The sequence below is a fragment of the Hemiscyllium ocellatum genome, chromosome 7 (genome assembly GCF_020745735.1).
Source record: "Hemiscyllium ocellatum isolate sHemOce1 chromosome 7, sHemOce1.pat.X.cur, whole genome shotgun sequence".
Classification (NCBI taxonomy): domain Eukaryota; kingdom Metazoa; phylum Chordata; class Chondrichthyes; order Orectolobiformes; family Hemiscylliidae; genus Hemiscyllium; species Hemiscyllium ocellatum.
The window spans coordinates 883,892-909,961 of NC_083407.1; the positions used below are offsets into that span (position 1 = coordinate 883,892).

Sequence of the window (26,070 nt, forward strand, 5' to 3'; positions counted from 1 at the left end):
GTCCAAAAATGTGCAGGCTAGGCGAATTGGCCATGCTAAATTGCCTGTAGTGTTAGGTGAAGGGGTAAATGTAGGGGAATGGGTCTGGGTGAGTTGCTCTTCGGAGGGTTGGTGTGGACTTGTTGGGCTGAAGGATCTGCTTCCACACTGTAAGTAATCTAATCTTAACTGACCTCTAGTCGCTCCCCTGTGGCTGGAGAGGAATTAAAAACTCTGCAACTTCGTTCTTTGTTTCCGACTGCAGTCTGAGATGTGACTCATCCAGACCAGGGATTTGTCCATTTTTAAACCCACCAAGTATCCAGTACTTCCTCGCTCCCCATGCCAATCTCAAGAACCTCACAGTTGCTGTTTCTGAATTCTGTATCTATATCATCCTCCACAGTGAAGACAGATGTGAAATATTTGTTTAATACTCTACCAATATTCTCAAGATCCATGCACATGCTGCTCCTTTAGGCCCTAATGGATTCTACTCTCTTCCTGATTAACATAAAATCCCTACAGTAAAGAAAGTGGCCATTCAGCCCATCATATCCAAACCAACCCTCCAAACAGCATCACACCCAGATCTAGTCCCTGACCCCATCCTTATAGCCCCACATTCACCATGGCTAACCCACCTAGCCTGCACTTCCCTGGACATTATGGACAATTTAGCATGGCCAATCCACCTAACCTGAACATCTTTGGACTATGGAAGGAAAGCAGAGTACCTGAAGGAAACCCATGTTATTACCTTTCCCTTGATGTACTTGTATAATATCTTGGGGGTTTGTCCTAACTTTACCCACCATGCTTTCGCATGTCTCTACTTTGCTGTCCTAATTGCCTTTTTAAGCTCCCCCTGCATTTAAATCCTTCACTAGGGCCGCACCATTGATTTGTTAGAATAGTTAAAAGCTTCCCTTTGTCTTTTTATCTAGTCCTGAATATTCCTAGACCTGCAGGGTTCTCTGGGCTTGTTACACCCCGAATGGAACATATTGGGCCTGAAGTCTCCACATTTCCAACCATCCTGCACAAGATTTACCCTAATGCTGCTGTTTCTAGTCTAATTCAGCGAGATCTGCCTTATTTTAATAAAATCTGTCTTCTGTCAATCCAAACCCCCTTTTTGCAGATCATTGTTTTTCTTTTTCATAATAAAATTAAAACATTTGATGTTGTGGCCACTTTAACTAAAATATTCACCTAATGTCACCTCAAACACCTGACTGGTCTTGTTCTCCAGAATTGGGTCCAGCACTGCATCTTTTCTTGAATACATTTCAAGAAAACTGCCTCCCTAAACCCTTGACCATGATTACCCCCATTAATAATAGGGAATTTGAAATCTCTAAATCACTGTACTTTTATTTCTGCACACTTTTTTTCAATCACTCATGGGTCATGGCTGCTGGGTCAGCATTTATTGCCCATCCCTATTTACTCTTGAGAAAGTGGTGATGGACTGCCTTCTCGAAATGCTGCAGCAGTTCCACATATTTGAAGTCACACAACACTAGGTTATAGTCTAACAGTTTATTTGAAACCACAGGCTTTTGGAGTGCTGCACCTTTGTCAGGTGAAGTGGTAGGAAGCAGACAGGCACAGAATTTAGAACACAGCACAGTACAGGCCCTTTGACCCTTGATGTTGTACCGACCTTTTATCCTACTCAAAAGATAAAACCAACCTACATACCCTTCATTTTATGATCATCCATGTGCCTATCCAAGAGTCGCTTAAATGTCCCTAATGTATCTGCCTCTACTACCACCACTGGCAATGCATTCCACACACCCACCACACTCTGTGCAAAGAACTTACCTCTGACATCTCCCTATATTTTCCTCTAATCACCTTAAAATTATGCCTCCTAGTGATAGATATTTCCGCCCTGGAAAAATGTATCTGGCTATCCATTCTATCAAGTCACCTTTCACCCTGCTTCGCTCCAATAAGAAAAGCCCTAGCTTCCTCAACTTTTCTTCATAAGACTTGCCCTCCAGTCCAGGCAGCATCCCGGTAAACCTCCTCTGCATTCTCTCTGAAGCTTAATGAGGCGACCAGAACTGAACACAATATTCCAAGTGCAGTCTAACTAGGATTCTAAAGAGCTACAGCATAACCTCACAGCTCTTAAATTCAATCCGTCTCCTAATGAAATCCAACACATCAATTTATACGCAAAAACTTATATTCTGTGCCTGTGCGTTTCCCTCCACTTCACTTGACGAAGATGCAGTGCTCTGAAAGCTTATGATTTCAAATAAATCCATTGGACTATAACCTGGTGTTGTGCAACTTCTGACTTTGTCCACCCTGGCACCTCCACTGCCCACTTTTTGTGGGCCTATAATACATGCCTAACAGTATGACTGCCCCTTTCTATTCCTAAATTCTACCCACAAAGCAGACAGATGTCAGAGGCAGGTTATTTATGCAGAGAATGGTAAGGGCATGGAATGCACTACCTGCTAATGAAGTCAACTCAGCCATGTTAGGGAGATTTAAACAATCCTTAGATAAGCACACGGATGATTTTGGGATAGTGTACGAGCTGAGAATAGTTCACAAGTCGGCGAAAAAATTGAGGGCCAAAGGGCCTGTTCTGCACTGTATTATTCTATGTTCTAAGCCTCATTTAATGACCCTTCCAACATATCATCCCTCCTTCCTGTGGTAAATGACTCTAATAATACGACACCACTTCCACTTTTGCAATCTCCCTGTCCTGCCTGAAAATCCTATACCTCGGAATGTTAAGTTGCCAGTCTTCCCTCTTTCAACCATGTCACTGTAATGATAACTCCACATTTCCATGTGTCAATTCATACCCTTAACTCATCTGTCCTACCTCGAAATACCGCTAGCATAAAATATATTTTGATGTCCCTATTAATAAATACAATATACTTTAACCGCATTCTCAAATGAGGCCAGAGTGATTTGTGCACCTGTATTTTTATTATTTGTTCAAGGGATTTGTGCGAGTTTTGCTGACCTGGCCAGTACTTCTTGCCCATCCTTAATTGCCCTGGCAAAGTTGGCGGAGGGATGCATTTTTGAACCATTTAGGGTTCAATGCTGTTCGGGAGGGAGTTCCAAGATTCTGGCCCAATGACACTGAAGGAATGGTGGTATATTTTCAATTCAGCATCAAGAATGACTTGAAGGGGATTTACAAGTGATGTGGTGTTCCACCAAATCTGCTGTCACTGTCTGTCTCGATGATAAAGGTCAACAGTTTGAAGGTGCTATTACAGGAAGCTTGATCAATTACTCTACTGTATTTTGTAAATGATACACATTACTGCCACTGTGAATCAATGGTGGAGGAAGTGAATGCTGAAGGTGGTGGATGTGATGCTAATGGAGAGTGTCAAGCTTCTTGAGTGTTGTTGGAGCCCATCCAAAGTTTTCCATCACATTCCTGACTTACACATCACAAAACTACACTGATCTTGAGATGTAATAAATCAGCATGAGTATCATCACTTTAAGATACAATCTTCTGCCCTACACATAGATGCGCTACTGTTGCACCACAAGCCTAGTAAGGCAAGGCTGTTTAATATATACACCAATGACTTGCCAACAGTTATGTCTCACAAGTTCATCTATGCTATTATGTCACCCAAGCTCCATCCTTCTCCACCCAGTTCAGATCCTCAACAGAAGTTTTACAAAGTTGAAAGACTACTGCTGGACATAGTGCATCACACTTAATCTCTCCGAAACCAGATCCTGTCAAAGTGCTGAAAAAGAACTGCACATCTACATGGATACCTGGAGTATTGTGTAAGGTGTCCTTACTTGACAAGGGATATAGTTTCACAGGAGGTAGTTCAGAGATTTACTACACTGATTCCAGATACTGGGAAGTGGGGGGGTTGTCTTATGAAGAGAGATTGAGCAGCTCAAGCTAATATTCCCTGTGTCTAGAAGAATGAGAGGTGATCTAATTGAGATAATTAAGATGCTAAAGGGATTGAGAAAGTATCCATAAAGAGATTGATTTCTCCTTATGAGACAATCTAGAATTAGAGGTCAATTTGGGTTATCAATTTGTCTATATTGTTCTGAATGCTTTATACACTAATGTCTAGAACGTTGAGGCTTGCGTTTTTGCTACTTTTAATCACTTTAACTTTGCTTTGTATGTAGCCCACTTGACTCTTGCCCTTGATTACTCTGTCTACCATTTTCACATTTTAATATCTACCAGCAGATATCTTTTGGATCAAAGAATGGGAAACAATGGGAAGTCATCAAAAGCCCTCTGTGACAAGCCCTTCTGTCAAATAGCAAGTTTTGAACTGACACAGTGAATGGTCCTTGCTCAGGACAAGCCAGGCTACTTCCTTTAATAGCCTCAGTTGCATCCTATCAAGTCCAGGGGACTTAACAATCTTCACCCCTTTAGTTTCCCTAGGACTTTTTTCTCTAGTGATAATTATTGTATTAATTTACTCTCCTCTCACCCCTTGAATATTTAGTAAATTTGGAATATTAGTCCTACTCATCAACTATGAAGACCTGATGCAAACCATTGCTGCCACTCCTCTGTCATTTCTTGACTCCCCATATTTTATTTCCTCAGTATTCAATGGGGACAATGCACTCTAACTACCCTAGACCAGGACACCTGAAAGCTATTAAGCCCAATTAGCCCATCCCCTCTGATCTTTCCTGCTGTAAGGAAACAATGCCAGACTCTCCACATTCTTTGATGTTGTTCATCCCTGGTTCCATTCTGATTATTCTCTGCAGCATCTTCAAGACTCTAACATCCTCCTTCCTGGTCAGAATTTAGGACTGACCATGATTGTCCAGCTTAGAACCTACCAAGTCTCAGGATATAAAGGTCCTGTATCACCTCCATGGCTTTTGTACTCTTCCTAGAGCAGTGAACAAGTTCAAAGGTTAAAAATCTGGAACAGGGATTGAATACAGCCAGTTATTTGTGTGATGAAGGCCAGTAACTAATTGGCTGTTAAGTGTCAATTTTGAAGAAGTCATACTGGACTTGAAATGTGAACTCAGTTTCTCTCTCCACAGATGCTGTCAGACCTGGTGAGTTTCTCCAGCACTGTGTTTGTTTCAATTTTCCAGCATCCACAGTTTTTTGTCTTTATTGCTCTTAAACATTGATTACATTAATGGCTCCAATCTTCCAATTGGACTGTGATTATTATTTTAATCAGTAGCTGGGCATATGACAGTCTTAGCTGGGGCCTTCTTGTGAGTTCAAGTCCCATCTGCTCCAGAGGTATGTAATAAAATCTCTGAACAGGTTGATTAAAAAAAATATAGGCCCTAGTTTTAGCTGTTGCCTTTTCCACATTCAAGTGCTTTTGCAACCTGGAGAAGAAGTTAATTGTTCACTTGTAAAACTCATCTTTGAAATTGTAAGACCCAGATCCCCATCACTGACACTGATCACACAGCCATCTTTTGCAAACTCCTGTGAACTTGACAATTGACAACTACAACTTATATTTACATAACACCTTTAACTGATGAACTGTCCCAAGGTGTTTCCTGTAGCATCATGAAACAAAATAAGACAGAGCCACATAAGGAACTATGAGTTCCCATGACCAAACATTTGGTGAAAAACATAGGCTTTAACAGAGGCAGGTGAGGTAGAACATGTGCTAAACTGTAAGTCAGCCATGAATTTTTCTGGTGGAGTCCCTACCTGAAAAACAGCCTCTATCAATTCGTCTTGAGCCTGTTTTGCAGATACAACCCACTCAAACCCTCCTCCAAAACTGCTTCCTGGGATCAGTCTCTTTGCATTTTTAAATCCATATATTTAAATCTCAACTTCTCTACTAATCATCAACCACTCTGCTACTTCTGTTAAAAGCTCAATCAACACCATCTTCAACAATATTAGGAACATCTTATTTACTAACCAATATTTTTCCAGATTATTTTCTTTAACTGCTTTGCCACTGGCACTAAACTACCTAAACTGTAAATTCTGTTCATTCCTCTCCCCATTTGAACAAAGAGGCTCTATCTGCATGTCCCCCATTTCTTTGTTCCAGTTACAGCATCCCTTACCTGCTACTCCAGAGAATGTGAATCATTGGTCGCTGATCTAGGGGAGTTTAAGAATGAGAATTGGACTTACATTACTTTTCATAATTGATATGAAAATGGTCTGGATTTGCATGTAGGATGTGCAGTTTTAGTTTACAGATGGTATAAAAGTTTGCAATGTAGTAAATAGTGAGTGGGACAAGAGGTTTCAGAAGGACGTAGGGAATGGTGAAATGGGCTGACACATGGCATACACAGTTTAATACAATGAGTGTGAAGTTTGGAAACTTGGAAATGTAGTCAAGTCTAAATGGCCCCATTTTGATAAGCCAAAAGAGACCTGGGAAAAATACTCGCAAATCTTTCAAAGTGATAGGATAAGTTAATAAGGATGTTGAAGTAAGTGTATTGGAGATGCAGCTTTGTAAGCACAAGTGCTGAATAAATGAATAAGAAAGTCATGATACACCTTTACAGATCATTGGTGAAGTACTTTCAGCATAATTTTGGTCATGAAATCTCCGATTTCTCAACATCTTGAAAACACCGCTGCAAATGTGTTGCTGGTCAAAGCACAGCAGGCCAGGCAGCATCTCAGGAATAGAGAATTCGACGTTTCGAGCATAAGCCCTTCATCAGGAATATTCCTGAGATTCTCCAGCATCTGCAGACCTCATTTTTTAATCTTGAAAACACCTGCAAGCAGTTGCACCTTAGCATCTACAATGGAAGAGCTGCATTGTTAGAGGTGCTGTCTTTTAGACCTGCTCTCACAACTAGATGTGGAAGATCTTCTTTAAATAGACAAGGTCTTCCAATACTCAACCCTTGACCAACTTCACGAAAACACAATAGTGGGCATTAGCATATTCCTGCTGTAGGATCTTCTTTCCGAATTGGTTCCCATATTTCCTATATTACAATAATGACTACCTTTCAGAAGTGCTTCATTGCCTGTAAATATTCTTTGCCCGACATCTTGAGACCAAAACAGGAGTATAAGGATGCAAGTCATTCTTTTGCACTCTTTGAACATCGCACAGGTATCATCACCTTCTTAACCAGGGCAGTTGAGATCAGTTAGATCTCTCACTGCCACACAAGGTGGGATCAGCAAATATGTGTGCATATGGATTAGCACCACATTGAGTCAGATCGGTTCATTCAGCACAGGCAGGAGATGCATTCTGGGTCTTTCAGATTGTGTGGTGTTAGGTACCACATCCGACAAAGCAATAATCAAGTGAAGAAAGCCTAGTGAATAATTTTAATGTGCTTAGTACTATGTTAACATTGTTGTTCATGTAATGAAGACGGGCTTCTGTGAGATTGCATACCCATTGAACAGGCTCTTTGGACGAGGGACTGAGATGCAATAGCACTGTGCACTAAGGAAAAGGGCTCGGTAGATGGCAGTACCACACACATTGAGGGTCTAGGTATGAATTCAGGGGAAGTGCAATGCCACACAATGAGGGACATATGAGGCCTTTCTAACTAACCCAGTAATCTACAGGCTAGCTGCTGCCACTAACTCTGCCTTAGTAGCTCAGCTTCTGTAACTTGTGACACACTCTGTCCTTTTTGCACCTGCTGGAGCTGCTCATTTAGCCCAAGCTCCGTGTCCAGCTGATCCAACTCCCCCTGGTCCAGCACCTCAAAATCATCCACTTCGTCATGAGATTCTACCTCTGTCAGGTTCAATTCCATCAATCCTGCCTGGGAGAGGTCCTGCTGTGATTCAGTAGAAAGAAATTCTGAGCTCTCAGACTGGTCTCCTGTCAGCGGGTTAGAAAGCAGGGCGCTCAGTGTATTCTGAACCACTGTGGTAATCGCTGAGGTTACAATCTCCTCACTGAAGGCCTCTAGAGTCAAGCTTAGAGCAGAGGCTTGGCCAGTCTTTGGCATGTTCATTGTTGCCCCGTTCCCATTGAAATGTGTATTTACAAAGTGCAGAGGGGAGCTCAGTGTCTGAACGAAGAATTGAGAGTCCTGAGTACTACAGGTCTCTGGTGATAACCCTGTCGAGATCTGAGAGGGAGTTCCATCACCAGATAAGTCCTCCACCGAGGGAAACTCCGGCAGGTCTTTCACAAAAGCTTCTTCTGGCTCACTATGCAGGCTCTGCTGGTCCAGATCTGAAATCAAAGGAGGGTAATGACAGAATCTTACTGCACACAAGGTCATTCATCTGTGTGCTGGCTTTCTGAAGGAGCCATCCAATAGTTAGGAGAGGCAATGGCCGAGTGGTATTATTGCTGGACTGCTAATCCAGAGACCCAGAAACCGTTATGGCAATCTGGGTTTGAATCCTGCCATGGCAGGTGGTGGAATTTGAATTTAATAAAATATCTGGAATTCAGAGTCTAATGGTGACCATGAATCCATTGTCAATTGTTGGAAAAACCCATCTGGGTCACTGATGCCCTTTAGGGAAGGAAACTGCCATCCTTACCTGGTACAGTCTCTATGTGACTCCAGACTCTCAGCAATGGGGTTTACTCTTGACTGCCCTCTGGGCAATTAGGTATGGGCAATAAATGCTGAGTAGCCAGCTATGCTCTCATCCCGTGAATGAATTAAAAAATAAAGACCCTTACCCCTTGCTCTTCACAATAGCCTGAAGAACATTTCCCTCCCAAGAATGTGGGGTGAAATGAGAAATGTTTTGAAAGATGTGAAACGGTAACTCTTTGTAGTGACAGGATGGATATGAAAGGGAGGACTTTTACATCACCAATGGGAAGGAACAAGAGAATATGATGACCGAGACTAATTTTTCACAGCAGAGGCACAAGGGGCTGAACAGCCTCTTTCTGTAGTAAGGGATTCTGTGAAAATACAAACACATTGCAGAAGCTTGAATTACCTTCTGATACATCTGTTAGTTGTGGTGTTGCTCCCCGGGACATTGAGAATCCTCCACTTTCCAGAATGGAAGCCTCTTCATCTGACAACTCAGAGTCGGTGATTGCCAAAGCCAGAGCGGTTGTCCTGACATCGACCTATGACAGAAATTCTCATACTCAGTGCTTCAATCAAAAACACAGAAGCAGCAGAATGAGTCTCTCTTTTGCTAGTTTCTATGTTTTCTCCCTGACCTTTGTCTACACTTCTCCTTCATGACTTCAAACCCCTTTTCCCAATTTCGTTCGCACCTCACTCCTGAAAATGTCACCCCGACTTCACTTCACTAAAATCCCTAACCTAATCCCCCAAAACATGAACTTCAACCCTTTCCTGACCTCACCACACCAAACTCCTTCCCTAAACAGAGTTAAGCGATCACAACTAACAGATCAGATCTAAGCTCTGCAGTCCAATTGTGGTGATTGATTAAACAACTCTTTGGAGGAGGAAGCTCTACAAATATCCCCATTCACAATGACGGAAGAGCCTTACACATCAGGGCAAAAAAAAAATTGCATTCACAGCAATCTTCAGCTAAAAGTGCTGATTGGAGGATTCATCTCGGCCTCCTCCAGTTGTCCCCAGCATTACAGATACCAGTCTTTATCCAAATTGATTCACTCCATCAGCTGAAGACATCAGATACTACAAAGGCCACCGACCCTGAAAACATTCCAGCGATGGTACTTGTTATGGACCAGGCCAGACCCCTCAAAATGTTTCAAGAAAGTAGCCCAGATCCTAACTTTTCTAATTGTTTTAAGCAGGTGTAAAGTGTATATTCCATGAGAGAATTAGCTGGTCAAACCACTTCATTTTAAACAAAACAGAACTTACTGACAATATTACTGAATGAAACACAAACACCAGAAAACAGAGTATTGAATATCTTAACCTATTCAAAAAACCAACAGATCATCCCAACCTAAAATGACGCTGTTCTAAATACTTGCAACAATCCCCATAAACACCCTTTGGCACAAAAGGTAAAATCAAACACAGCTTCTTACAGGATTGAGGTCAGAGAGAGAGAGTACCAGCCTGAACCTGCTTCTTTAGGTCCGTCAGCTTTTTTCCACACTTCTGCTAAAAACCAAATCAAACCAGATCAAAGCTGAGTATGGAGAATTGGCCACTCACCTTTCTCATCCAAGAGCTTTTTTTAAAAGTTGACAGCCTTCTGTGTGAGGCAGCCTCTGTTAGCTATTATCAAATTGGCCCTAAAACCCTTCACCTCCAGACTTTCCCAGTCTGTGTCATGTACAACCTCTCTGAAAATAAGAGCCAAGGACACCATAACCTTGTTAAAAGATCAGCTTCATCACGTACTGAAGACTTGTGCCCAAGAACTTGATGCTCCCCTAGCCAAGCTGCTCAAGTACAGGTACAACAGTGGCATCTACCTGACATGTCGAAAATTGTCCAGGTATGTCTTGTACACAAAAAACAGATCAAAACCAACCACCAATTACCGTCCCATCAGCCTGCTCTTGATCATCAGTAAAGTGATGAAAGGGGTCATCAACATCGCTATTAAGCCTCATCTAATCAGCAATAGCTTGCTCATTGATGCCCAGTTTGGGTTCCACCAGGGGCACTCAGCTCCTGACCTCATTCTAGCCTTGGTTCAAACATGGACAAAAGAGCTGAATTCCAGAGGGGAGGGAAGAATGATAGCCCTTTCATTGCTGCATTCAACCAAGTGTGGCATCAAGGGGCCTCAGCAAAACTGCAGAATAAACTATCAGCGCTTAATCTCTCCAGTGATTGGAATCATACCCAGCCCATAGAAAGATGGTTGTGGTTGTTGGAGGTCAGTCATCTCAGCTCCAGGCTATCTCTGTAGAAGTTCCTCAGGATAGTGTCGTAGGCCCAACCATCTTCAGCTGCTTTGTTAATGGCCTTCATCAATCATAAGGTCAGAAGTGGGGATATACACTGATGACTACACAATGTTCAATATTCAAGCTCAGGCTGAAAAGTGGCAAGTAATATTCAAGCAACTCAAATGCCAGGCAACCACCATCACCAAAGAGACAACCTAATCCATGTCATTCAACAGCATTACCATCATAATAAACCCATTATCCATATCCTGGGGGTTACCAATAACCAGAAACTAAATTAGACCAGTCATATAAATACAGTGGCTGTAACAGCAGATCAGAGGCTAGGAATCCTGCAGCAAGTAACTCACATTCTGACTTCTCCACTATCTACAAGACACATGTCAAGAGCGCGATGGAATACTCCTCACTTGTTAGGATGAGTGCGGCCCCAACAACGCTCAAGAAGGTTGACACCATCCTAGCCAAAGCAGCGCACTTGATTGGCATCATGGCATCATGTAGCAGCAGTCTGTACTATCTACAAGGTGCACTGCAAAAATTTATCAGTACACATTAGGCAGCATCTTCTAAACCCAAGAACACTGCCACCTCCAGCAGGACAAGGACAGCAGATACAGAGGAACACTACCATTTGCAAGTTTCCTTCAAAGCCACTCACCATCCTGAATTGGAAATACAGAACAACCTTGATTATCCGAATGAGATGGGCAGGGAGTTTTTGTTCGGATAACTGACTGTTCGGATACTGGATAATGTTTTTACAGGAGCTGGTTTCGGATAATCCGACATTCGGATAACTGACGTTCAGATAACTGAGGTTGTTCTGCAAGGGCTTTTGCCTGAAATGTTAATTTTCCTGCTCCTTGGCTGCAGACCTGACCTGCTGTGCTTTTTCTGCACCTGTCTAATCTAGACCCTTGTTCTGTATATTGCTGTTCCTTCAGTGTCGCTGGGTCAAAACCTGGAATTCCGTTCCTAATGGCATTGCGGGTCTATCTACAAGTAGCTCACCCCCCACTTTCTCAAGGAAAACTAGAAATGGGTAACAAATGCTGGTCCATTCAGCCACATCCACATCCCATGGTGACCCTCACCTTGACCTCCTTCCACCTATGCCACCTCCATCGCCCCTCCCCCTAGTCCCTCCTCCCTACCTTTTATCTCAGCCTGCTTGGCTCTCTCTCTCTTATTCCTGATGAAGGGCTTATGCTCGAAACGTCGAATTCTCTATTCCTGAGATGCTGCCTAACCTGCTGTGCTTTGACCAGCAACACATTTGCAGCGGAAATGAGAATAGCTACCTTTACAAGATGAGCCTTTGAAAACGAATTTGTCCTTTTTTTATTCAGTTGTGGGATGTGGGCATCACTAGTTGGGCCAGCATTTATTGCCCAACAAATGTTTGAAATTCACTCATAGCATATGCTCATCACCAGCTGGGCCAGCATTGTCCATCCCTGTGATGGCCAGTGAGAAGGTGCTCGTCAGCTGCCTTCTTGAACCACTGCTGTCCTTACAGTATCAGGATACCCACAATGCTCTTCGGGAGGGAGTTCCAGGATCCCGACCCAGTGACACAGAAGGAATGGTGGTTTCTTTGCAAGTCTGGATGCGGAGTGGCTTTGAGGGCACCTTGCATTTGTCAGTGTTCCCATGTTTCTGCTGCCCTTGCCTTCTAGATCGTAGTGATCATGGGTTTGAAAGATGCTGTCCACAGATCTTTGATGAATTTCCACAGTTCATCTTGGAGATAGTACACATTGCTGCTACCAAGCATTAGTGGTAGAGGGTATCAGAAATCACCCAACACCAGGTTATAGTGCAACAGGTTTATTTGAAATCACAAGCTTTTGGAGTGCTGCTCCTTTGTCAGGTCGAAGGAGCAGCACTCAGAAACCTTGTGATGTCAAATAAACCTGTTGCACTTGAACCTGGTGTTGGGTGACTCCTGACTTAGTCCAACCCAGTTGAACATCAGCACCTCCACATCAGTGACAGAGAGAGTGGGTGTTTGTAGATGTGCTGCTAATCCAGCAAGCTGCTTTGCCTTGGATGGTGTCAAGCTTCTTGAGTGTTGTTGGAGCTGCACCCATCCATGTAAGTGGGGAGTATCCCATCACATTCCTGAATGTGCCTTGTAGATGGTGGACAGGGTTTAAGGAGTCTGGGGGTGAGTTACTTGCTGCAGGATTTCAGGCCTCTGTCCTGCTTTTGCTGTCACTATTTATATGTGAATCCAATTCAGTTTCTTTTAATATTATATTCATCTATGGAATGAGGACATTACTGGCTAGGCCAGCATTTATTGCCCATCACAACTGCACAAAAAAAGAGGAAACTATTTTACTGTGAGTCAGAGTCACATGTAAGCCAAACCAGGTTAGCTCTGCAGATTTCCTTCCAAAGAGTGAATTTATAGGAAGTGGTTTTATAGAATCGCTACAGTGTGGAAACAGGCATTCAGTCCATCGAGTCCACACCAACCCTCCAAAAAGTAGCCCACCCAGACCTGCCCCCTACCTTATCCCTGCATTCCCATTGCTAATCCATCTAACCTGCAACCTTTGGACTGTAGGAGAAAACCCACGCATACAAGGAGAGAACGTGCAAATTCAACACAAACAGTTACCAAGGGTGTAACTGAATCCGGGTACCAGGTGCTGGGAGGCAGAAGTGATAACCACTGAGCTACTGTACCACCTTGATTATTCAGTAACGCCCAGGATGTAGTTAATGGCAGATTCAGTGATGTTAGTGCCATTAAATTTCAAGGGTTTGATTTTAGATCAGATTTTCTTTCATTGGAGATGGTCAAATCTTGGCACTTTTGTGTTGTGTGAAAGTTACTTGTCAACCCTAACCTAGGTATTATCCAGGTCATGTTGAATTTAGTCACAATCTACTTCAGCATCCGATTAGGTGTGAATGGTGCCAAACATTATGAAATTCTCAGCAAACATTCCTTGTCCTGATCTTATGATGGATGGAATGTTATTGATAAAGCAGCTGAAGATGCTCGAGTCTTATAAAACAAGAAAAGTACAGAAAGTTCCCTTCAGCCCTTCAAGTCTGCACTGACAATGTTATCCTAAAGCAACCCTAATCCCACTTTCCAGCACTAGGCTCATATTCTTGAATATCATGCCCTGTGGAACACCACTCACCACTGACCTCCAGGCAGAATATTTTCCTTCTACTACCACTCGCTGTCTTCTGTTGGCCAGCCAATTCTGTATCCAGACAGCTAAGTTCCCCTGTATCCCATTCCTCCTGACCTTCTGAATGAGCCTACCATGGGGAATCTTATCAAATGCCTTGCTAAAGTCCACCATATTCACAGCTCGACCCTCATCAACTTTTCTAGTCACATCCTCAAAGAACTCGATAAGTTTTGTGAGGCACGACCTGCCCCTCACAAGGTCATGTTGACTACATTTAATCAAGCCATGCTCTTCCAGATGGTCATAAATCCTATCCCTCAGAATTCTTTCTAACACCTTGCAAACGACAGACGTGAGGCTTACTGGTCTGTAATTGCCGGGGATTTCTCTATTTCCTTTCTTGAAGAGAGGAATTACATTTGCCTCTCTCCAGTCCTCAGGTACGACTCCAGTGGAGAGCGAGGATGCAAAGATCTTCGCAAGTGGCGAAGCAATTACATTTCTCGTTTCCCAAAGCAGCTGAGGACAAATCTGGTCCGGGCCTGGCGACTTGTCAATCTTAATGTTTGACAAAATTTTCAGCACATCAGCTTCCTCTATCTCTATCCATTCCAGCATGCACACCTGCTCTTCAAAGGTTTCATTCACTACAAAGTTTGTTTCTTTCGTAAAGACAGAAACAAAAAACTCATTTAGGGCTTCCCCTACCACCTCAGACTCCACACACAAATTCCCTATGCTATCCCTGATCGGCCCTACTCTTTCTTTGATCATTTTCTTATTCCTCACATAAGTGTAAAATGCCTTTGTGTTCTCCCTAATCCGTTCTGCCAAGCCTTTCTTGTGCTCCCTCCTGGCTCTCCTCAGACCATTTTTGAGCTCCTTCCTCGCCTGCCTGTAATCCTCTAGAGCTGAGCTTGACCCTAGCTTCCTCCACCTTATGTAAGCTACCTTCTTCCTTTTGACGAGAAGCTCCACCATTCTCGTCATCCAAGATTCCTTTATCTTACCCCTTCTTGCCTGTCTCAGAGGGACATATTTATTCATCACTTGCAACAACTGTTCCTTAAACAGTCTCCACATGTCTATAGTGCCTTTACCATGGAACAATTGCTCCCAGTCCATGCTTCCTGACTTATGTCTAAACGCAGAGTGGCAGATGACACCAAAAGTGTAGTGGACATGAAGAGGGTTACCTCAGATTACAACAGGATCTGGACCAGATGGGTCAATGGGCTGAGAAGTGGCAGATGGTGTTTAATTCAGATAAGTGAGAGGTGCTATATTTTGGGAAAGCAAATCTTAGCACGACTTATAAGGTCCTAGGGCGTGTTGCTGAACAAAGAGACCCTGGAGTGCAGGTTCATAGCTCCCTGAAAGTGGAGTCACAGGTAGATTGGATAGTGAAGGCGGCGTTTGGTATGCTTTCCTTTATTGGTCAGAGTATTGAGTACAGGAGTTGGGAGGTCATGTTGCAGCTGTACAGAACATTGGGTAGGCCACTGTTGGAATATTGTGTCCAGTTCTGGCCGCCCTACCATAGGAAAGATACAGAGACTTTGGAGAGGATGCTGCTTGGACTGGAGGGCTTGCTTTATGAAGAAAGGTTGAATAAGCTCGGACTTTTCTCTCTGGAGAGGAGGAGGAAGAGAGGAGACCTGATAGAGGTGTACAAAATAATGAGTGGAATAGATCAGTCAATAGCCAGAGATTTTTCCCCAAGGCAGGATTGACTGGTACGAGAAGTCATAGTTTGAAGAAATTAGGAGGAAGGTATAAAGGAGACATCAGAGGTAGTTTTTTTTACGCAGAGAGTTGTGGATGCATGGAATGCGTTACCAGCGGTGGTGGTGGAAGCAGAGTCATTGGGGACATTTAAGTGACTGCTGGTCATGCACATGGATAGCAGCGAGTTGAGGGGTGTGTAGGTTGTTACTATATTTTACATTAGGATTAAATCTTGGCACAACATTGTGCTCCAAAGAGCCTGTTCTGTGCTGTACTTTTCTATGTTCGAAGGTTGAAAGGTGACTTACTTGAGACACATCCAAGATAGTCAGAGGGTTAGGTAGGTTGGACAGTGAGAGCCTTTTCCCTCAGATAATGATGGCGAGCATGAAGGGACATAGCTTTAAATTGAAGGGTGATAGATATAGGACAGATGTCAGAGTAGTTTCTTTACTCAGAGAGCAATAGGGTCATGGAATGTGCAACAGTAGTAGACTCGCCAACTTTAAAGGCATTTAAATGGTCATTGGATAAACATATGGATGAAAATGGAATAGTGTAAGTTAAATGGGCTTCAGATTGGTTCCACAGGTCGACGCAACATCCAGGGCAAAAGGGCCTGTACTGCTATGTAATGGTCTATATTCTACTCCTCTTGTGGTTCCATTGATTTGCTCCCTTTCTGCCTGTTAAAAGCTTCTCTATACCTAGTAATGGAAAAGAAGATTGCAAAATTTCTTTAGATTTATAGAGACAAGAGTGGACAGTGGACCATTTGAAAATTAGACCAGAGAAGTAGTAATTGGGAATAAAGGAATGACAGAGGAACTAACTATATACTTTGCATCAGTCTTCATGGTGGAAGATGACAGAACTTCAAGAGAGTCAGGGGGAATACAGAAGTGTAATGTCTATCACTAAGGAGAAGGTGCTAGGGAAACTGAAAGATCTGAAGGTAAATAAATTACCCGGATCAGATGGAATATACCCAGTGTTCTGAAGGAGATAGTTGGAGATTTTAAGAGGCATAGTGATCTTTCAAGAATCACTGGAGTCAGGGAGAATCACAGAGGACTGGAAAATGGCTACTGTTACCCTCCTATTTAAGAAGTGAGGAAGGGAGGAGATAAGAAAACTGTAGGATGGTTAGCCTGATGTCAGTCATTGGTAAAATTCGAGAGTCCATTAACAAGGATGAGACTGCGAAGTCCTTGAGGTGCATGATAAAGTAGTCATGATTTGCAGATGCCAGTGTTGGGCTGGGGTGTACAAAGTTAAAAATCACACAAATTAATTTTTGCTATAAATTCTGTGTTACGATCGAGCCCTCCACTATCACCTGGTGAAGCAGCGTTACTCTGAAAGCTAGTGTGCTTCCAATTAAACCTGTTGGACTATAACCTGGTGTTGTGTGATCTTTAACATGATGAAGTAGGGCAGAGTCAGCACAGCTTCATCAAGGGGAGGTCATGCCTGACAAATGTGAAATTCTTTGAGGTGGTAATGGGCAAGTTATACAATGGAAACCCAGTGGACATGGTCTATTTGAATTTCCGAATAGACTTTGACAAAGTGCCACACGTGAGGCTGCTAAATTAGAGCCTATTGTATTAGGGGCAAGTTACTGGCATGGCTAGAGATTGGATGACTGGCACAGGGCAGAGAGTGGGGATAAAGAGTTGTATATTTTACTTCTCTTGTGGTTCCAAGGCCGGAGAAGTAGTAATTGGGAACAAAGGAATGACGGAGGAACTGACTAGATACTTTGCATCAGTCTTCATGGTGGAAGATGACAGAACTGGAGTTCCGCAGGGGACAGTGTTGGGACCACAACTATTCACATTATACATTAACAATCAGAACAAAAGAACTGAGGGCATTGTTGCTAAATTTGCAGATGTCACACCGATAGGTGAAGGGACAGGTAGTGTTGAGGAAGCAGGGAGGCTGCAGGAGAACTTGGACAGGCTGGGTGAGTGGGCAAAGTAGTGGCAGATTGAATATAATGTGGGCAAGTGTGAGATGATGCACTTTGGTTGGAAGAACAGAGGTAGAGACTATTTTCTAAATAGGGAAAGGGTTTGGAAATGTGAAGCACAGAAAGAGTTGGGAGTCCTAGTTCAGAGTCCTAAAATTAACACAGTAGGAAGGGAAATGTGGAGGAGGCAATGGCCTAATGGTATTATCGCTAGATTATTAACCCAGAGACCCAGGTAATACTCTAGGGATCTGGGTTCAAATCCTGCCTCAACAAATGGAGGAATTTGAAATCAATGAAAAAAGTGTTATATTTAAATCTAATGAAGATGAATCCATTATTGAATGTTGGAAAAAACCCACTGCTTCACTAATGCCCTTTAGGGAAGGAAAGTGCCATCCTCACCTGGTCTGACCAAATGTAACACCAGATCTACAGTTATATGACTGACTTAATCTGCCTTCTGGGCAAGTAGTGATGGCCAATAAAGCAATGCCTTCATGGCATGAATGAATAAAAGAAAACACAATTTGGAAATTCATTTCGAGAGGGCTAGAATACAAAAGCAGGGACCGCTGAGACTGGTCAGACTGCATTCCGAATATAGAAGAAAGTGAGGGCTGGAGATCAGAGCTTAAAAATGTGTTGCTGATAAAGCGTAGCAGGTCAGGCAGCATCAAAGGAGCAATCGACGTTTCGGGCATAAGCCCTTCTTCAGGAAAGCCCTTTTCCAGCAACACATTTTTAAGCTGCATTCAGAATATTGAGAACACTTCAGGGCCTATACCTAAGAAAGGATGTGCAGAGGAGGTTGACAAGAATGATGCTGGGAATGAAGATCTTATCATGTGAGAAGCGGTTGAGGTCTCTAGATTTGTACTTGATTGACTTTAGACGGATGAGGGAGAATCCTGTTGAAACTTCCAGAATACTAAGAGGTCTGGATAGAGTGGACCTGGAGAAGATGTTTCCACTAGTAGGAGATACTAGTTGGGAAAACCCATCTGGGATCTGTATTCCGTAGCAGCCAAGGGCACAGCCCCAGCTGAAGGGATAACCCCTTAGAACTGAGATGAGGAGGAGCTTCTTCATGCAGAGAGTGGTGAATCTGTGGAACACATTGCTGCAGAAGGCTGCGGAGGCCAAGTCATTGAGTGTTTTTAAGACAGAGATGGATATATTCTTAATTTATAAGGGGATTAAAGGTTATGGAGAGAAGTTAAGAGAAAGGGGTAAGAAATGTAAGAAATGTATTAGATATGATTGAATGATGGAGCAAATATGATGGGCCAAATAGCCTAGTTCTGCATGTGTCTTTTGGCCTTTTCCTTCTTATCCAGTACTGAATATTCCTGCACACTCGGGATGAAATGGTGATTGATACCAATGAGTTGGGGGTAGATGATGACAAGCTGTAAAAAGCGAAGCCAGTAAGATACTGTCTAATAAATTAAGCCAATAAGAGGCAGTAGTCTCCCTTAATTTGAAGGAGACTTTGGGATTATTATTTGCTTTTCCAAGCAGTGAAGTCTATGTCTGACCTGACAGCAAAAATACAGCAAATCCACTGACAATAATCTGCTGGCAACGGACTAGTGGTATTATTGCGAGACTATTAACTCATGAGACCCAAAGAATGCTCTGGAGAGCCATAGAGTCATAAAGAAGTACAGCATGGAAACTAACCCTTCAGTCTGACCAGATATCCCAACCCAATCTAGCCCCACCTGCCAGCACCCGGCCCATATCCCTCCAAGCCCATCCTATTCATTTCCCCATCCAAATGCCTTTTAAATGTTGCAATTGTACCAGCCCCCACTAGTTCCTCTGGCGGCTTATTCCACACATGTACCACCCTCTGTGTGAAAACGTTGCCCCTTAGATCTCTTTTATATATTTCCCCTCTCACCCTAAACCTATGCCCTCTAGTTTCCCACCCCAGGGAAAAGACTTTGTCTATTTACCCTATCCATGCTCATGATTTTATAAACCTCAAAAGGTCACCCCTCAGCCTTTGACACTTCAGGGAAAACAGCCCCAGTCTGTTCAGCGTCTCCCCGTAGCTCAAACCCTCCAACCCTGGCAACATTCTTGTAAATCTTTTCTGAACCCTTTCAGGTTTCACAACGTCTTTTCGATAGGAAAGAGACCAGAATTGCACACAATATTCCAACAGTAGCTAACCAATGTCCTGTACAGCCGGAATATAACCTCCTAAATCCTGTACTCAATACTCTGGCCAATAAAGGAAAGCATACAAAACACCTTTTTCACTATCCTATCTACCTGCGACCCCACTTGCAAGGAGCTATGAATCTGAACTCCAAGGTCTCTTTGTTCAGCAACACTCCCAAGGACCTTACTGTTAGGTGTCTAAGTTGTGCTAAGATTTGCTTTCCCAAAATACAGCACCTCGCATTTATCAGAATTAAACTACATCTGCCACTTCTCAAGCCATTGGCCTATCTGATCAAGATCCCTTTGTAATCTGAGGTAACCTTCTTCACTGAAGAAGGGCTTATGCCCAAAACGTCGAATCTCCTGCTCCTTGGATGCTGCCTGACCTGCTGCGCTTTTCCAGCAACACATTTTCAGCTCGAACCTTCTTCACTGTCCACTCCACCTCCAATTTTGGTGTCATTTGCAAACTTACTACCTATATCTCTTATGCTCACATCCAAATCATTTATCTATATGATCAAAAGTAGAGGACCCAGCAAAGATCCTTGCGGCACTCCACTGGTCACAGGCCTCCAGTCTGAAAAACAACCCTCCACCACTATCCTCTGTACCCTTTGGATTCTCCCTAACTATTTCCTAAAGCTATCTCATGTCCCCTTTTTGCTCTCCTGATTTCCCTCTTAAGTATACTCCTACTGCCTATACTCTAAGGATTCACTCGATCTCTCCTGTCTGTACCTGACATATGCTTCCTTCTTTTTCTGAACTAAACTCTCAATTTCTTTAGTCATCCAGCACTCCCTATACCTACCAGCCTTTCCTTTGACCCTAACAGGAATTTACTTTCTCTGGATTCTTGTCATCTCATTTCTGAAGGCTTCCCATTTTCCAGCCGTCCCTTTAACTCCAAACATTTGCGTCCAATCAGCTTTTCAAATGTTCTTGCCTAATACTGTCAAATTTGGCCCTTCTCCAATTTAGAACTTCAACTTTTAGATCTGGTCTATCCTTTTCCATCACTATTTTAAAACTAATAGAATTATGGTCGCTGGTCCCAAAGTGCTCCCCCACTGACACCTCAGTCACCTGCCCTGCCTTATTTCCCAAAAGTAGGTCAAGTTTTGCACCCTCTCTAGTAGGTACATCCACATACTGAATCAGAAAATTTTCTTGTACACACTCAACAAATGCCTCTCCATCTAAACCCTTAACACTATGGCAGTCCCAGTCTATGTCTGGACAGTAAAGAAGGTTACCTCAGATTACAACAGGATCTTGATCAGATGGGCGAATGAGCTGAGAAGTGGCAGGTGGAGTTTAATTTAGATAAATGTGAGGTGCTGCATTTTGGGAAAGCAAATCTTAGCAGGACTTATACACTTAATGGTAAGGTCCTCGGGAGTGTGGCTGAACAAAGAGACCTTGGAGTGTAGGTTCATAGCTCCTTGAAAGTGGAGTCGCAGGTACATAGGATAGTGAAGAAAGTGTTTGATATGCTTTCTTTTATTGGTCAGAGTATTGAGTACAGGAGTTGGGAGGTCATGTTGCGGCTGTACAGGACATTGGTTAGGCCACTGTTGGAATATTGCGTGCAATTCTGGTCTCTTTCCTATCGGAAAGATGTTGTGAAACTTGAAAGGGTTCAGAAAAGATTTACAAGGTAGTTGCCAGGGTTGGAGGATTTGAGCTATAGGAAGAGGCTGAACAGGCTGGGGCTGTTTTCCTGGAGCGTCGGAGGCTGAGGAGTGACGTTATAGAGGTTTTTAAAATCATGAGGGGCATAGATTGTCTATTTATCCTAAGTTTCTTCCCTGGGGGAGGAATTCAGACTAGAGGGCATGGGTTTAGGGTGAGGGGGGAAAGATATAAAAGAGACCTAAGAGCAACCTTTTCATGCAGAGGGTGGTACTTGTATGGAATGAGCTGCCAGAGGAAGTGACAGAGGCTAGTATAATTGCAACATTTAAAAGGCATCTAGACAGGTATATGAATAGGAAGGGTTTGGAGGCATATGCGCCGGGTGCTGGCAAGTGGGACTAGATTGGGTTGGGGTATCTGGTTGGCGTGGACAGGTTGGACGGAAGGGTCTGCTCTCTTAAAGTCTGAAACTAAGGATCTATCGACGGCCATGTATCTATTGTCGATTGTTGATAAAAACAAAAGAACTAATATCCTTTAGGGAAGGAAACTACCATTCTTACCTGGTCCGGCTTATATGTGACTCCAAAGCCACAGATATGTGGTTGTCTCTTAAAGTACACTGTGGGCAATTAGGGACGGACAACAAGTGTTGGCCTAGCCAGCAATGCTGAATGGGTGAATTAAAAAAAAGTTGCAAGTTTAAAACTTGAAATGTTAGACTACTCTGATGGAACATAAAACTTATTCACATTCCCGAAAAATGTGATTGCTGATGCATTGTCCCAAGTGTAAAATTGTGGAATAAGCTTAAGAAAAACTGAAAGATTATATTGGATTGTATGAGGTGGAGGAGGGATGAATGGACCCAAGTCTCATACTTTGTTGTTTGTGTCTCATACTGTGTGATGCAATTTAATGTAATCATTAACTTTTGTGACTACCCCAGCATTAGTTGGGCTCAAGTATCAATGCACTTTCCCAAATGGATTGTGACAATGGTACCAAACAAAGAATAAGTATGTAATTGTACAAAGACAGGTAGCAGCTCAGAAGATTACAGAGGAACCTCAATTATCTGAATGAGATGGACGGACATGATTTCGTTCAGATAACGGATTCAGTTAATTGATTCAATGCATTTCCTCTGGGGCACATAGTTTTCTGTTAAATCCGCTCCCCATTCAGGAGACGAGACAGCAGCACACCACGCACGAGCCCCTGCCCACCCACAACCCTAACCCCGTCCAACCCCATGCCTGCACCTGCCCAACCAACACTGTGTCCCCTGCCCACCCCCAACCCCATCCAACACCGCCCCCAAACCCATGCCCCCACCTGCCCAACCCAATCCAACACCGTGCCCACCCACACAAGAATCTCGTCTAACACTGCCCCAAATCCCGGCCCCCCCCCGTCCACCCCCACCCTCACCCTCATCCAACTCCAGCCCCCTCCCCGCACCCCAACCGACAACACTCCCCGGCCGCTGTCAACCTTGTGCCCTCTGCCTGCCCCCGAAACCCATGCCCTCCTCCCCAGGCCAGCCGGACTGGGCACCAACAAGACTTCTGCTGCTGCTGTTTTTGTCATTTGGGGTTCTCCAAATACAACACACGCACAGCTGCACAATTTTTTTACTGCAACATTTTGACACGTTCCCTCTTTGTCCTGTACAGGACAATGTTGGAGAGATTATCTGGGGAAGGGGAGTTTAGAGTACACACCTGTGTAGAACTCCAAGGAAAGTGTATGGGGCAAGAGACACAGAGGGCGCGGGAGGTCAGTCATTTGGGGATGGTACCTGGGCTCACATCAGTCCAGAACCGTTCTCAGCAGCATTTCAGTAAGCCGAGATTACTTTTAATCACTAAACAAAAGACGCGATCAGCGTTGGAACACGTCTTTGATGTAATGTTTCTGTCAGGACCTTGAGATCTCCTTTGGATAATCCGATATTCGGATAATTGAGGTTCCTCTGTAGACAGAATATAACAAGAAATAGAGAGTGGGTGCAAATGAGTCTTTTCAGAATGGTAAGATGTAATAAATTGGTGTGCAAGAGGGATTGGTGCTGGAAACTCAACTATTTACAATTGATCTCAATGCTCTTTACTCATTGGAGAAGTCCCAGAGGATTGGAGAATAACTAACATTGTTCTTTCGTTTAAAAAGGACAATGGGATAATGTCGGAAGTTACAGGTGGTGAACCTTATGTCAGGGACAGGGAAATTATTGGAAAAGCTTTTTAGATTCACTTACATTGGAAAAATGTGGACTTATTAGCGATAGGCAGCATGGCTTTGAGCAGGGAAAGGTCACGGCTCACAAACTTGAGCAAATATGTGACAAGTTACTTGAAGTGACAAAGATAATTGATGACAGTAAGTGGGTGGATGTTGCTTGATCAGGTCCCTCCCAGATGCAGACAGACCCTTCGGTACGAGTCCATGCTGACCATAATCCCAAACTAAACTTGTCCCACCTGCCTGCACTTGGCCAAATCCTTCCAAATGTTTCTTATTCATAAAGTTATCCAAATATCTTTTAAATACTGTAAATGCACTCAATCTACCACTTCCTCTGGAAGTTCATTGTACACATGAACCACACACTGTGTAAAAATGGTTGCCTTTCATCTTTTTTTTCTCAAATTATTCTTCTCTCACTATAAATATATGCCCCTTGGTCTTGAAATCCCCCAACCTAGGGAAAAGACATCTACCATTCACCTTATCTATAACCTTGCAGATTTTATAAACCTCCTACACTCCAGTGAAAAAAGTCACCGTCTATCCAACCTCTCTTCATAACCCAAACCCTTCATTCCCAGAAACATCCTGGTAAATTTTTTCTGAACCTTCTCCAACTTAATAATATCTTTCCTATGACAGGATGGCCAGGACTGGACACAGTACTCCAGACAAGACCTCACCAATGTGCAATATAACCTCATTATGATGCATCTCAGCTCCTATACTCAGAGGTCTGAGCAATGAAAGCAAGCATTCTAAAACACCCTGTCTGATACAGAAGATGAAGTCGCATGGATGCAGGGTGAGCTGGTAAGGTGGATACAGAACTGGCTTAGTCAGAGAAGACAGAGATTAGTGTGGAAGGGTGTTTTTACAGCTGGAGATCTGTGATCAGTGGTGTTCTGCAGGGATCAGTGCTGGGGCCACTGTTGTGTAATATCTATAAACAGATAACTATACTTATACATATCCCCACACTGTATGAGAATGTATGAGGCATGACTATTAAGATTGCAATGACACAAAGATTTAGGGGAGCTGAGGATACAATGGGATAAAGATATGCTGGAAAACTGGGTGAAGAAATGACAGATGACATTTAATCCAAACATATGTGATCTAAATGTACGAATGTGCACACAACAAATGGCAGAACCCTTTGAAGCATTAATGTGGAGAGTGATCTAGGTATAGAGGTCCACAATTCCCTGAAAGTGCAACACGTGGATAAGGTGGTCAAGAAAGCAAATGGCATGCTTGCCTTCATCAGCTTGCCCTCATAGATTATAAAAATTGGCAAGTCATGTTGCAGCTGTATAGAACTTCAGTTAGGCCACATTTGGAATAATGTGTACAGTTCTGGTTGCCACACAAGAATGATATGGAGGCTTTGGAGAGGGTACAGAAACAGTTTACCAGGATGTTGCCTGATTTGGAGGGTATTAGCTATGAGGAGAGATTGGACAAATTTGGTTTGTTTTCACTTGAATGTTGAAGGATATGGGGTGACCGGATAGTGTTTACAAAATTATGCATAGAGGCATGGATAGAATGGCTAGTCAGAATGTTTTTCCAGGATAGAAATGTCAAATGTAGGGGACGTAGGTTTAAGGTAAAAGGGGATAAGTTTAAAAGAGATGTGAGGGGCAAGTTGTCTAAGGGATGGCAAGTGCCTGGAATGCACTGCCAGAGAAGGTGATAGAGATGGATACAACAGTAATGTTTAAGAGGCATCTTAACAGATATATGAATAGACAGGGAATAGAGGGATACAAATCATGTAGAAAGAAAAGGTTTTTAGTCTAGAAATGTGTCATGTGTCAGCATAGTCTTGGTGGGCCAAAGGGCCTATTCCTGTACTGTTCTTAGACACAATGAAAGGACAAAAGGTAAGGTTGCCAAATTTATTTCTGATGCAAAGATAGCTAGAAAATTAAGTTGTGAAGAGGACAAAATGAGGCTACAAAATGATACCAGTGGTTTAAGTGAGTTGGCATAATTGTATAAAATATGAAAATGGGAAATTTTCCATTTTGGTTAAAAGATTAAAAATAACCATTATCTAATTGGTGAGAGATTGCAGAGCAATCTGGGTATTCTCGCTCATAAACTGCAAAAGGTTAATTTTCAAGTACAACAAGTAATCATGAAACCTAATAGAAAAAGTTATCGCAAGGTGAATTGAATACAAAAGTAAGGAGGTTATACTTCAGTTTGCATGGCTCTGGGAAGAATATAGAAAATGAGTCCTTCAAACCTGATCATCATTCAATATGACTGATCATTCAACTCAGTACCCTGTTCCCGCTTTCTCCCTGGGAACACTTTA

The 26,070-nt window shown here is 43.0% G+C and overlaps 1 protein-coding gene across 2 annotated transcripts in view; it reads right to left on the minus strand.

Annotated features, from left to right (window-relative positions):
• Positions 1–1,503: 1,503 nt before the first annotated feature.
• retreg2 (reticulophagy regulator family member 2) overlaps positions 1,504–26,070 on the minus strand; it is an 81,522-nt gene continuing 56,955 nt past the window's right edge. Inside the window, exons 7-8 of one of the 2 annotated variants that reach the window (XM_060828178.1) lie at positions 8,909–9,044; positions 1,504–8,177 (exon numbers count right to left, since the gene is read on the minus strand). In XM_060828178.1, coding sequence (XP_060684161.1) covers positions 7,570–8,177; positions 8,909–9,044 — 744 coding nt within the window. In that variant the 3' untranslated portion in view covers positions 1,504–7,569. The remainder of the gene's footprint in view (positions 8,178–8,908; positions 9,045–26,070) is intronic. The other variant, XM_060828177.1, reaches the window with a different exon arrangement.